Consider the following 13,796-nt stretch of genomic DNA (forward strand, 5'->3'; position numbering starts at 1 on the left):
ATATGGGCATTTGGAAGCTGAAATTTGGAATTTGTTTTATTATATATCTCATATTTTCTAAAACTTTAACGAATTTTTGATTAACAAACTCAAGAATTTCAAAGCGAGCAATGGCAACACTGTACGGGGGGGGGGGTAAGAAAATTTTTATCTCCAGCGTGCGAGATTGTGTATCTGAAATTCTAAAGCTATGCTCTTTTAAATATTTTGTGATATTGCTGTTGAATGGAATTTTATGGTTAAAGTGCGAAGAGTAATTTATTTAATAAATAAAGGTAAGACACAAAACGTTGAAAAAATGCCCCTTCCGGCGTAGTATAAAATCTTAAAGCTTTCACATTTCTTTTTTCTTATTTACTCCAATTCATGGAATTTTTATATTTCCCCAGTCTCCTTTATGAAGTACGTAGAAATTGTTAAAAATTGCGTTATTATGATTGATTCCAACAATTTTATTATACAAGAAACAGAGGCAAACAGTAGGATAATTTATTGAATTAATTCCTTTAGTTGTCTGCTGTAGGTGAACTCATCACAAATATACTTTTAGACATATTGTTATAAAAACATTAAGAGGTACAACACGCCATATATTTAATATTATAAATTAGAATTTTCCAAACACATATAGGGATTTTAGCTAGATCAGTAATCTAGAACTAACTCTCAGAAAGGAAATGTACCTTGCTTTCTAGCCATTTGATGGGAATCATAGCAAACCCCAAGAGAATAAACACTCACAAAGTGCATCTCTAGCAAAAAAAATTGCAACATGCTCGTGACGAATAGGCTGGCTACATGCGATTTACGGAGTTTTTTCCACGTACGCAAATACACGCCATATTCCGTAAGAAAATTCTGTTTTCCCGTGTACGTAAATACAAGCCAATTTCCATAAAAACATTTTGTTGGAAAGAATCTTTCCAACGGCAGATTGCTTTTGCTTGTTTTGTTCTTATCATTGAACCAACCCACTTAATTAAAGAATAATGTACTACTCACTCTTGACCTTGAGTCCAATTTTGAAACAACTGTGATGCATCTGCTAGGCAGTTTTGGTTTCCACTGTGACATGCTAAACCAATTATAGTTGTTCTTAACAAACTGCAAACAAATTTAACAAGTTATTATTGACTTTGAAAATAAACATATAAACTCGCAAATTATGTTTAACTTATAGCCCATTTTGTAGCATATGAAAATGGATTAAGGACTATAAATATCACTAAATTGGTTAAGTACAATTAAACACATTTTATTTAAATACAAATACAACTGACAAAATTTTTTAAATATGCATGTTATATAAGCTTACTTGTCTAAATGGTTTTCTGTAGTTTTCCAACCTAATGTTTTATATAAAGCATCTGTGAGATCTTTTACATAGCTCTGAAATAGAAGCGGAAAGGAAACAATAAATACACACATGGAAAATGCATCCAATAAATGTACTTATCTAACTAAAATGACAAAAGCGTACATTTTATGCAAATGGTAAATTTGTCATAATAAAATTTTAAGTGATATGATTAAGAATATATTCGTCATAATAAATTGTAAACTTCGGCCCCCCCCCCAAAAAAACACTGAAGTTGGTGCGGAAACTGACTTTATTTACTATTGTACGAAGAGTTTCATATGTAAACAAATGGCGCCCTCTTTTGGCTTAGTACCACTTAAAAAAACTTTTAAACTGTTGATAATTCTACAAATATTGCATGCAGATTACTAAAGGCATAAAAACCTTTACCGGAACATACGAACAACACAATTCAATCACTTTTAAGTAAAAAATACGCACTTTACTAACATATAAGAATAAAAGAACTAAGCTGGGTAACAAAGAGGGTGCCCACCAAAGTCCGATACCACCCGTTTCACTGCCGAACGGCTGCCGCTGTAGTCATAAAATTGGTGTCCAGGTATAAAGTGGCTATGCATTACTTGATGAGATAGTTTATAGCGCCACCTGGTGGAAAACAGCGGTATTAGCGTCCCTATCTCGAAAACGATACGAGATAGGAAGAAAAAGTGAATTCCAAAGTTGTAGAGCATCATCGATTTAGTACGAAAAGACACATTCCTGGACATAAAGGTTAAGAACAAAACATTTTAAACACGCATTTGTTTCTTCGCCATTTTCCGAAACTCTGACGTCACGAAACGATCTTAGAAAGAAAAAAATAACTAGTTATAACAAGCTACCTTTATTTTTGATCTTTTAAACTTCTCTCCATCAGCTGAAATGCACATCTGGACCCTTGGTGACACATTTGCACAAGCATATGTAATACGTCGTTGAAGGTCCTGCAATGTTTGTGGTGGGGTCGCATACGCCTGCTGTTTGAGGTATCTGCACAAGAAAAGCCCGTTGGAGTCAGGTCAGGTGAATATGCAGGTCACTCTTCGAAACCACCGTACAAGATTATTCGTTTTCCGAATTCCTCCATCAGGTACTGCTTCACTTGCGACGTCATGTTGGAACCATCCATTCGGGAGTTGAAGCAATGGCAGGTTCTCAGCAAAACACGGTATATATGTCTTACAGAATTTATAAATATTGTGCGGCCGTTAATGTACCTTGGTAAACTATTGGGCCGATTATCCGGTTATTATAATTTCCGCACCAAACATTAATTGAAAACTGATGATGTCAAACATCGGCAGAACAAGATGGATTTTCCCAGTGCCCAGTAATGGGTGTTCTGCCTATTCTACATTTCATTCTGTAAAACGCATGCCTTGGCGAGTATAATGCTTTCCACATTATACTCGCCAAGAATGTTGGCTGGACCTCTGTTTGGTTCATAACAAAGTTGCACCATGCGAAATGTCTCTCGGTATCCCCGTCCAGTAATGCTTGATTAGGTGTTGGTCGGTATGGATGAGCACCTAATTAATTTAGGATTTTCCAGAAGCGACTCCTCCCTCTTTGAGAGGCCACATTTTTCGCTTATCTCTCTTGTGCCGCTGTTTGAATATGTGAAGTCGTATGATAAAACATCTTCCGGTTGCACTTTCCGCCCTACCTTATCTGGTCTGCTGGATCGAAGTCGGCTAGTCACTCAGCCTATCTCCCTTAAACCTTTCACAATCTTTAGGATGATTTTGTATGAAGGATGCGGGGCCTGCAGGAAAACGTTGCCAATGCAACCGCGCTGCCGATCGTTCTTGCGCCCACATTCACCGTAAGTAGAACCATCTCACAATAATAATTTTTGAAAATCGCTCCATGACCAATAGCTTCAACATACAACCACGAGCAGATATCCATTTATGCCTGTTTCAGGTGAACAGGTGTGACATTTCATATACTATTTTCATAATGCACAAATTCGCACACCAAGCTCAAGTTGAGTTGAGTTGATGCGTTTCGCGACATGCTTGGGCGCGATCTGTCTACTCTGTTTGTAAAGACAATCAGTACAAGGATGAACCTCGAGGGGTTTGAACTACAGTCGTCTCGAAAGAGATTTACAAGCGACATCACTGTGCCGCGATACGGCCATGTTTTTCATTCGAAAGATAATCTTTTCTCCTTTCGTTCAATTTCGTGACGTCACAATTTTGGAAATCGCGGAGAAACAAATGTGCGTTTTCAGTGTTCTGTTTTTAGCATTCATATTGACGAGGTGTCTATTCGTACTAAATTGACGATGCTCTACAACTTTGTAATTCACTTTTCTTCCTATCTCCTATCGTTTTCGAGATAGGGAGGCTAACTACACCGCTTTTCACCAGGTGGCGCTGTAACTTATCTCATCGAGTAGCGCATAGCCACTTTACTATACCTAGATACCAATTTTATGAATATAGCTGCAGCCGTTTGGCAGTTAAACGAGTGATATCGGACTTTAGTGGGCATCCTGTAATATATACAGGATGTTTCAGCAAATCGGTTACAAACTTTCAGGAGAGATACAGTACATCTAGGCGATGGAAAGTCACATAACAGTGCATGGTCGGAAACGCTTTCTTCTTCCGGTAGTAACGACACAAAACACAAAAAAAGGAAGTACAGAAACAATGTGACAGAACATGTTTTATTATGTTTACCACAGCAAAACCAACAAATAAGCTCAAAAACAGACAACAATCGTCATTAAAGAAAAATGTTCGAAATTACGACCCCGGACCGTGATGCAGACCTCACATCTCCGGCGCATAGAAGATCTGCTTCACGCAAAGAAGATAGTATGGAAGATGCGTGACGGTCACGGTCCGAGTCGTAATTTCGAACACCTTTTTTGATGACGATCGTCTGTTTTTGTTCTTATTTCTTGGTTTCCGCTGCAGTAAACAAAATAAACATTATTCCCACCCTGCTCGTGTCCTCCCTCTCTTATGTTTTGTAACGTCACTATCACATGCCAGGAAAACGTTTCCGACCATGTAATTGCTGTGCGTTTTACTGTGTGTGTGGATCGTCTAGGCGTACTCGATTTCTCCTATAACCGATCTGATGAAACATCCTATATATATATACCTTTGGTGCAGCCGATCGCAACTAAAAAGGGAGGTGCATAACTACATGTTATAGCAGTCGATATAGAAAATTTCAACTGAAGGCTTCAATCTGAGGCTACTCGTTTTTGAGTTATGCAAAATACACACGTACGTATGTACAGACGTCACGAAAAAGTCTCTTCTGAATCCATTTTACAGTCTTGTTGGGAAAAATTATGTAAAGATCGGGACTTGTAAAGATCGTGACTTGTGAAGATCGTGACTTAAAGAGAACGTGAAATATAAATAATAGGACAAGAACTTGCATTTTACGGTGTGGAAACAAGAAGAGGATTCGAAAGATCTTTATATATATATTTTTGTTTAGAGAGTTGAATGTTTTTAATTTTTGAATAGTTGTAAGAGTTTTAACTGCAGTAATTAAGAGTTTAAAATTTTGATAGTTTAGAGCTGCAGTATTTATTTTTTTTGGTTCTGTTTTAAAATTTAAATAAAGGTATTTTGTTTATTCTGAAAAATTAGCTTTATTCTTCCTACAAGATTCAATATTCATTATATTGAAATAAGGAAAGGATTTTTACTAGCGCAGTCGACAGGATCGGAGTTTCCCCGCATATAATTACGAACCAAAATAACTCAGGTGAGAGCTCAATTTACCTTGGAAACGTAAAATAGTTAATTAAGATTATGAAAAGTTAATTATTGTTTCCGTCATGGAATCTTAGTTTATTTACTTGTCAAAGTAATGAATACGCCAGTGTTCAAATGTAATTTTCAAAGTAATGAATACGCCAGTGTTCATATGTAATTTTCAAAGTAATGAATACGCCAGTGTTCAAATGTAATTTTCAAAGTAATGAATACGCCAGTGTTCAAATGTAATTTCGTTTGACTCGCCAGAGTAGGTGAACAACACATTAAGTATTGATTCTACTGATTGATTTTCGTGTCGAATAAAATTAAATTCATTGTGAATTATATTTAAATAGAAAAAGAAAAGAAAAAAAAATAGCTTTTCATAAAACTAAGAGTCTATTGGCTGAATAAAATCGAGACATGGCTTTTATGGGACGTGGGAAAAAAGAGGATTTGCTGGCTTTAGCTGCTGAATTAGAAATTCAAGTAGATCCAAGTATGAAAATCGTGGCGATAAAAAATGAAATAATTCAAAGTGATACATATGATGAAGCATTTGCCAAAGAAGTGTTTTTAACGATTATTGAAGAGAGGAAAAGAAAAGAAGAGGAACAGCGAAGAAAGGAGAAAGAAGAGATTGAGGAACACCGAAGAAAGGAAAAAGAAGAGATTGAGGAAAGACGAAGGAAAGAAGAATTAGAAGCACAGCAGAAAAGAGAGCAAATGGAATTTGAATTGAGGAAACTCGAAATTGAATCTCGTGTTCGACTAACACAAACTCCACCAACAAATGAAAATGGACATCATAATTTTGATTTAATTAAGCTTATTCCCAAATTCAATTTAAGACACGATGATATTGTGATTTATTTATCCTTATTTGAAAGACAAGCTAAAAGGACAAAGATTGATCCTAAAGATTGGGTTTCATGTTTATTGACTTTAATGCCATCTGAAATCATTCAATTAATTGTAGGGAATCTGAAGAAAATTTTGAAGATTATGAGTACATTAAGGCCATTTTATTGAAGAGATTTAAATTAAATCCTGAAAGCTTTAGAAAAAAATTTGTGATGCACCAAAAGAGCGCTGAAAAATCATGGAGAGATTTTTGCTACGAAATTACAAGTTATTTTGAAGAATGGATCAATGGTCTTGAAATCACAAATTTTGCCGCGTTAAAAGACTTGATTATTACTGACCAAATTAAGAAAAGAGTACCCTATGAAGTAAGAGATCATCTTCTTGACGACTGGGCGAAATTCGTTTCTCCAACCAAATTAGCTGATAAACTTGACGAATATGACAGTGTTCGTAATATCTCAAAACAGAATGGTGGTAATCCATCAGCAGACAGAACTAATAAAAAATGGCAACCTCGTTCTCCACTTCCAGAAAGAGCTTTCAGAAATAAATCGCTGTACGCTGAAAACACGCCAAGAGTGTACCCATCCCGTAAGAGTGACGAACCACAAAAGACTAATTTCAAATTAACTTGCTATAATTGTGGAAAAGAAGGTCATACATCTAAGTTATGTACCAAAAATCGGATACCAAGAAGTGCTTCTGCAACAGCACAAAACAACTTAATACAAACACAAGCACCCCTAGCAGAAAAAGAAAAACCAGAAGTGCTAACTGCCAAGATCTCTATTCCTGTCTCAAAATCAGTGGACGTATCTAGAAACATAGATGAATTAAAACTGGTCAAAGTTAAATGTGGAGATATTATTCTAAATGGAATCGTAGACACGGGAGCACAAATTTCAGTAGTCCGTGAGAAATTGGTTGACAACATATCTTGAGAAGGAGAAAGTAAAATAGAGATATCTTCTGCTTTTGGTGAAAACGAAATTACTCCACTAAAGATTTTCCAGATGAAAATTGACGATGATTTTCACGGTAGAGTGTCCATTACGTGTGCTGTTTCAAAAAAGCTAGTTACCGACTTACTATTGAGTTCTTCAGCTTATGAAACACTCTGTGGAAATATCGAACTGTGGAACTGTGATCGTCATTGGGATGCATCCCCCTTAGAGTACAAAGAGACAGATGATAAACCCTCACCAGTTGAAGACATTACTACAAATTTGGCTGTTGTTAATCAGATTTCCCAAGAAAACATAGAGTCTCTGAAAACAACGAACAAGGTAAGACTAGAATTCAAGACACATCAAGAACAAGACGAAACTCTGAAAAAATGCTTTGAATGGGCAAATAAAAATCAAAATTCATATACTTTCGATGATGGCATATTACTTCATTCCGAATATATCTGTGGTGAAAACTTTAAGCAAGTTGTATTACCTTTAGAAAAAAGAAGGGAAGTCCTAAGAATGGCACATGAAATCCCTCTTGCCGGCCACCTCGGTGAGAAAAAGACAATTCAACGAATCAAGTACTCATTCTTTTGGCCTACTATTAAGCAAGATGTTAAAAAATTCTGTGAGAGTTGTAAAGAACTGGCCTTTACAAAAATAGAGAAAACAGAAATGATAGAAGATAAAATTGTTGAACAGGAAGCACAGAAGGAAGAAATTATAACTGAAGAAACTAAGAGGGTAGAAACAGAAGATGAACTCAAAGAGGAAAAGTTAATTGACAGCAAAATAACAGATGTAGAAATTATTCCACCTGAAAGTAAAAACGAATTTATGGGTGAGACTGAAATCCCAGTTGAGAAAGAAACTGTCAATGAAAGTGAAACTCAAGTGAAGCCAGTAACCAAAACAGAAAATACAGATGATGCTGAAACTGCAGCTGAAAAAGAAATAATTGCAGATGACAATAAAACTCAAGTAAATCTTGATTATGAGAACATAGAAGAGAAAGAATATATTGCTGAAATTGGAAACGAAAAGGAAAAAGTAGATGATAAAAAGAATGGCTTAATAATCCATAAGGAAAGTGTGAAAGCTGACTTAGTAACTGAAAATGAAAATCTAAATCACACAGAAGCTGCAGATCTTGAAACTGAAAATAAACTTGCAGATAACAGTGAACTATTACAATTTACTGAAAAAGAAATTCTGGATGATAACAGAAACAAAAAGTATAATGAGGACAGCATAGATACTGTTAAACTGGGAGATGAAAAAGAAAGTGTGGATTATACAACAAAAGTTGAAACTGAAAAGGAAAATGTCATCCACAATGAAACTGAAAACCACAGAAACCTTTCAAGTTCAAGGGTGAAAACATGGAAGATTGAACAGAAAGTTATTCGGATGACAGCGAAGAACTGGAAGACGAGAAAGAAACGGAAGGAATTGCTGAATTAATAGAAGAGCCCGAGTCCGAGGTAGACAATCTACATCATGTTGATGAAGAATTATTAGAAAAAGAAGAAGAAAAAATTGCTGAGATTTTTTTTTAGTTTATAGGACTTTCACGAAGCACAGAAATCCCATATTTAAAGAAATTGATAGAGCTGAAACAATTGATGAATGGTATGAGCTACTCGACAAAGCCATTGGAAAGATAGAAGAGAAGAAAGATGATAAGGAACAACAGCTACTAGAATTGCCTACCATAGGTGAGAATGATAATGAAGATAAACCATTTACAAAAGAAATGCCCATAGCATTTTTCAGCAAGAAACTAACGCCCTGTCAACAACGATGGTCAACCTTCGAACGAGAAGCAGTATGTGTCATCGAAGCCTTGAAAAAATTTGACACATGGATTTTCGGTGCCAAAGTGCAGATTGTGTCTGATCACAATCCCCTCACCTACTTGACCCAAAGCGCCCCTCATGGTGCTAAACTGTCTCGTTGGGCCTTAGCGTTACAACGGTATAACATGACTGTGACATACCGCAAAGGAAGTTGACATGGGAATGCTGATGCTTTGTCAAGGTTAGCTGTTAACTCTTTCTCTCTCAATGAACTCTGAGCAACATTGTCTCTACGGTGACGAATGTGCTTCTTGTGGGGAGACTTGTAAAGATCGTGACTTGTGAAGATCGTGACTTAAAGAGAACGTGAAATATAAATAATAGGACAAGAACTTGCATTTTACGGTGTGGCAACAAGAAGAGGATTCGAAAGATTTATATATATATATTTTTGTTTAGAGAGTTGAATGTTTTTAATTTTTGAATAGTTGTAAGAGTTTTAACTGCAGTAATTAAGAGTTTAAAATTTTGATAGTTTAGAGCTGCAGTATTTATTTTTTTTGGTTCTGTTTTAAAATTTAAATAAAGGTATTTTGTTTACTTTGAAAAATTAGCTTTATTCTTCCTACAAGATTCAATATTCATTATATTGAAATAAGGAAAGGATTTTTACTAATTAGTCCTTTATTCTGTTCGTATGCATGTCCTTCAAATGGATTCGAGAGCGGTCAAAATGGATATTTTCGTTGAAATATGATACACGAAAATTTTCGCAATTATAGTACTTCCTTTACTTCATAGAAGGAAGTAAAAAGAAAAATACAAAGAAATCTAAATGAGATGAATATTGATATGATAGAGATAGATTTCTTCATGAATTGCGATAAAATTAAATTAATGGGCAGATAGGAGACGACGGAAATGATTCTAGACGTCGAAGTTTAAATGAAGAGAGATCGTATTGTCTGTTTAAGATGTCCAGGAAATTCACAGAAAAGAAAATTAGATTGTTAGGATAATGATGTAGGCATATCAGATACTGAATCTTTAATTGATATTTAAAAAACGCTAATGAGGCAGCTAGAAAGGCAAAATAGTTGGGTAAAAGATACGATTCAGTTTCCATGCCTAAAAATAATTCGGGATACGGTCGTAGGCAAAACATGTTTTTCTTTGAAGTAAAAAATGCGACTTAGACACCATGTTGTATAACATATTAAATGATACACATTTTTCGCCGCACTTATTTTAAACTTACTCATACTTCCTCGAATTTCCTTAGAGATACATTTCACTTTCAATCAATTCAGTTCTCACTCTGTGACAAGGCGAAAATAGAAAAAAACTGAAAACATCTTCATTAAAAATTGAAAAAAAAAAAAAAAAAAAAAATAACGAACACAGTCAAAAAAAAGTTTTTTTTTTTGGCAACTAAAATTAGAGTTTCTACTCCAACACAAGCAACTCGGCCAGCGGGTGGAAATACACAATTTAAAGTTAACTTTCGGTTTCACTGGGCAGAACAACACTGAGTTGGTGAACCAACTGACTTAATTCACTATATTACTAAGAGTTTCAAATGTAAACAAATTCGATGCACGTACATTAAATCCTTCATAATTTTACATCTATTAAATGCATATTAACTAAAAGCATAGAAACCTTAACCAGAATATAAGAACAACATAATTCAATCCATTTTAAAGCAAAAAATGCATAATTTACCAACATAATAAGAATAAAAAAAAAACAGAGCTTACCGAGCCGGGTAAGAGGATGGATATATATATCCATCCTCTTATTCTTATTTACCTAAACATATATATATATACGTTTGGAGCTGGCATTTTCGATAAAACGAGATGTACAACTAGATGTTACAGCAATCCCATATCCAAAACTTCAACGTTCTACGTCCAATCCTTTTTGAGAGAAAGGTTTGAGAGATAACTTACGAGTTTTTGAGTTTTGCGAGATACATATATATGCATGTACGTACAGGCGTCACGAAAAAAAAAAAATCCCTCATGAATCCATTTTAAATCCATTTTGCAATCCGTTTCGGAAAAAGAGTCCTTTATTTTGTCCATACGTATAGGTCAGGACAGGAAACCAAGCAATAAGCAGCTACACCGTCATGACGACTTATTAGCTTATTATGTGGGACCCTCCACTATCTGCTATTTATTATAAAATTTTCACTATTTGCATAATAAGGACAATATATCAATTCCATATAAGTAACATAATAGTATTGGTAACATTTTGGTAATATAACAATTACTTTTGATCAAGTAAATACAAAATATTTTATTACATTGTATATGATAAAGTATTTTTGCTGCTTTTAAATTGGTGCAGTTTGTTGATAAATAGTTTATTAGCTTTTTTATATGGATGTTACTCTTTTTAATAGTTGTTTGAACCATAGTTTGGCATTTTCTGATGTATATGGTTGAAAATGTAAATCTTTGGTTATATCACATTCAAACATATAATGATCGATAGCTCCTGTAGTTCCACATATGCATTTATCTGTGTGATGTAAATTAAAAAATGTAGATATGATGCAAAAGGACGGTGGGCTGTTAAAAAGAATGTTATGGCGCGGCTAGTCGAGATAAGGTGTCTTGTTGGAGTAGATATGAATTTGAAGTTTCTTCTACTTGTTGCTTCTTGTGACCATTTTGCATTCCAGAATGATAAAAATATCTCTTTCTAAACTTGCTTTTAAATAAGAAATTGGGTAAGGTGTGATTATCGGTTGCATTAATGGAGCTGTTCGCTGCTGCTTTTGCTTTTCGGTCTGCTATTTCATCGCTCATTGTGCCTACATGGGCTCGTGTCCAATGCAGTTTTGGTATTTGTTGTTGAGGAAAATTTGTCAGTAGTAGTTGAATTTCTCTAATTAGTGGTGATCGATGCTGTCCTGTTATAGCTTGTATTCCAGAGGCACAATCTGTGATAATAACACTTCTTTCCGAGAATTGTTTTATGTATTTTATTGCTTCTCTGACGGCTAGTAGTTCAGTTTGAGAAGCTGAATTATTATTATTAAGTAAGTTTGATATTTCAATTTTTGATTTGGGTACCGTTACAGTAAACACAATAAGCACTGCCAACTCCTATTTCTGTTTTAAAACCGTCTGTGTATACATGTATTGAATAATATTTTACGGATGTTTTAAGCATTAGATTTTTCATAAACATTTGCGAGGGATGTATGTCAAAGTTATACTTGAGATCTTCATAGTTGGATGCAAGATAAGTATTATTGTTGAAGTACCCTGTTTGTTTTAGTTTTGTGATTTTTGTTTTAATTACTTCTTTTCGTATGGTTGCGATACCGTACGAAAAGAAGCCATTAAAACCATTAAAGGTATTGGTGGGATACCTGTAATAACTTGTAAAGTACTTGTAGGAGTGATGCTTTCGTCAAAGACAACAAAAATAGTCTTTGAACAGATGTTAGTTGTCTTTGAACATGTCCCTGCGTACATACGTACAGATATCACGCAAAAAAATCATCCAAATGGATTCAAGAGCGGTCAAAATGGATTATTTTCGTTGAAATGTCATAGCCAAAATTTTTCGCAATTATAGTACTTTCTTTACTACCATGAAAGTGAGAATGTTCCAATACAAAGTAGAAATGATTTTTTTTACTGTTAATTAAAAAACTTATGCATTTAAGGATAGGTGAGTGTGTCTTATTTATGTTTAAGAACAACTTTTTCTTTGAAATTTTAACTGAATTGAGGACTCAGTTTTTTTGTTTACATTCTTGATATGTAGGATTAATAATATCATAGGCCTTGAAATTAGACATAAAAATCTCATATATTTCAATAATTCTAAACGAAATATTTGTAGAGGATTTTTCAAAATTAGGAAACTGAAGAAATCCACAAAGCCCTCGCCGGGATTCAAACTCTGGACCGCTCGAATATGCGTCGAGCGTGCTTTCAGTTACACAACGGAAGCATGCGATGAAAGGAGAAAACACCTTATACAGTATAACTAACGTATGTTATATACGGCGCACTACTGGCCAAGCAGTTAAGATTGCTGAATACTGAGAGTTCAACTTAAGTCCAATCCCAGGCGAACGGGCTGGCTGCTCGATTTTGGTTTGGTTTAGTATTTGATTATGGCAAAGCACTCGCGGGCTACTAGCCTCGGGGTAAAGGTGACTTCGTGGAGGACTTTCTATGAGAAAGTGGGTCATATACAAGTTACACATGAGCAAAACCACATAAACGCCTATGCAACCAGACCGTTCACCGGCATTCTATTTCGAAACCGGAGTAACCATGTTCGGCCGCCTGTCGCCAAGCGATAAAGTCACGGACTCGCTGCATGGTTGGTTTTCGGAATTTTCACCATGTCTAATAGGAATACAAATTTCGTTACAAATCTATCTACGAAGGCATCCCTCGGCTTACGTAAATAGACCGCGGTTGCTTTGCCATAGTCAAACTACCTAACTTATCTGTACTCAAAATGTATTGCGTTCTAAATGAGATCGTAAAAATTTTATCAAAAAGGAAACACTACTATACCCAAGTAACTGGAAAAGTTTGAATGTTCTATAAAATTTTATTGTAACCACTTGTTGAGACTCATTGTATAGCCTTTCCAATAGAAATTTTTGCATATGTGTTTTTCACTCATCTAGTGTGTTAAATGATAGCATAGATTCTCTATTATACTTACATATATAGGTAGTGCATTTGTAGCATTTTTATTTTTATTATAGTCCTACTTTAGGTTTTATACATTTGTATATTTTTTGGTACCATTGCTATGCTATTGTGCAGACCCCAGCATTTTAAAAGTTTTTTTTATTTAAATAATAATGATTTTCATATAGCTTTGTGCTATTTCGGCTGATGAAAATTTCCATAGAAAATCTCGAGTCTCTCATAGCGGGAAAAAGGGAATTTTTAAGTGCTTTCAATGGTTGCTTTTTTGACGTTAAAAACGTATTTAGAGCGGTGCATCCAAAATTTGTGAATAGTTATATTATGTTATGCTACCATAACCATAGTATCATACAGTAAGCAAGCTTTGTCGC

At 34.9% G+C, this 13,796-nt stretch overlaps 1 protein-coding gene across 1 annotated transcript in view; it reads right to left on the reverse strand.

Annotated features, from left to right (window-relative positions):
* LOC118205807 (uncharacterized) overlaps positions 1-13,796 on the reverse strand; it is a 425,653-nt gene that overhangs the window by 176,257 nt on the left and 235,600 nt on the right. The window contains exons 14-15 of the mRNA XM_085825092.1: positions 1,316-1,389; positions 1,003-1,104 (exon numbers count right to left, since the gene is read on the reverse strand). Coding sequence (XP_085681218.1) covers positions 1,003-1,104; positions 1,316-1,389 — 176 coding nt within the window. The remainder of the gene's footprint in view (positions 1-1,002; positions 1,105-1,315; positions 1,390-13,796) is intronic.

The sequence above is a fragment of the Stegodyphus dumicola genome, chromosome 1 (assembly GCF_044657685.1).
Source record: "Stegodyphus dumicola isolate Sdum_Otavi_A_Nest chromosome 1, ASM4465768v1".
NCBI lineage: Eukaryota > Metazoa > Arthropoda > Arachnida > Araneae > Eresidae > Stegodyphus > Stegodyphus dumicola.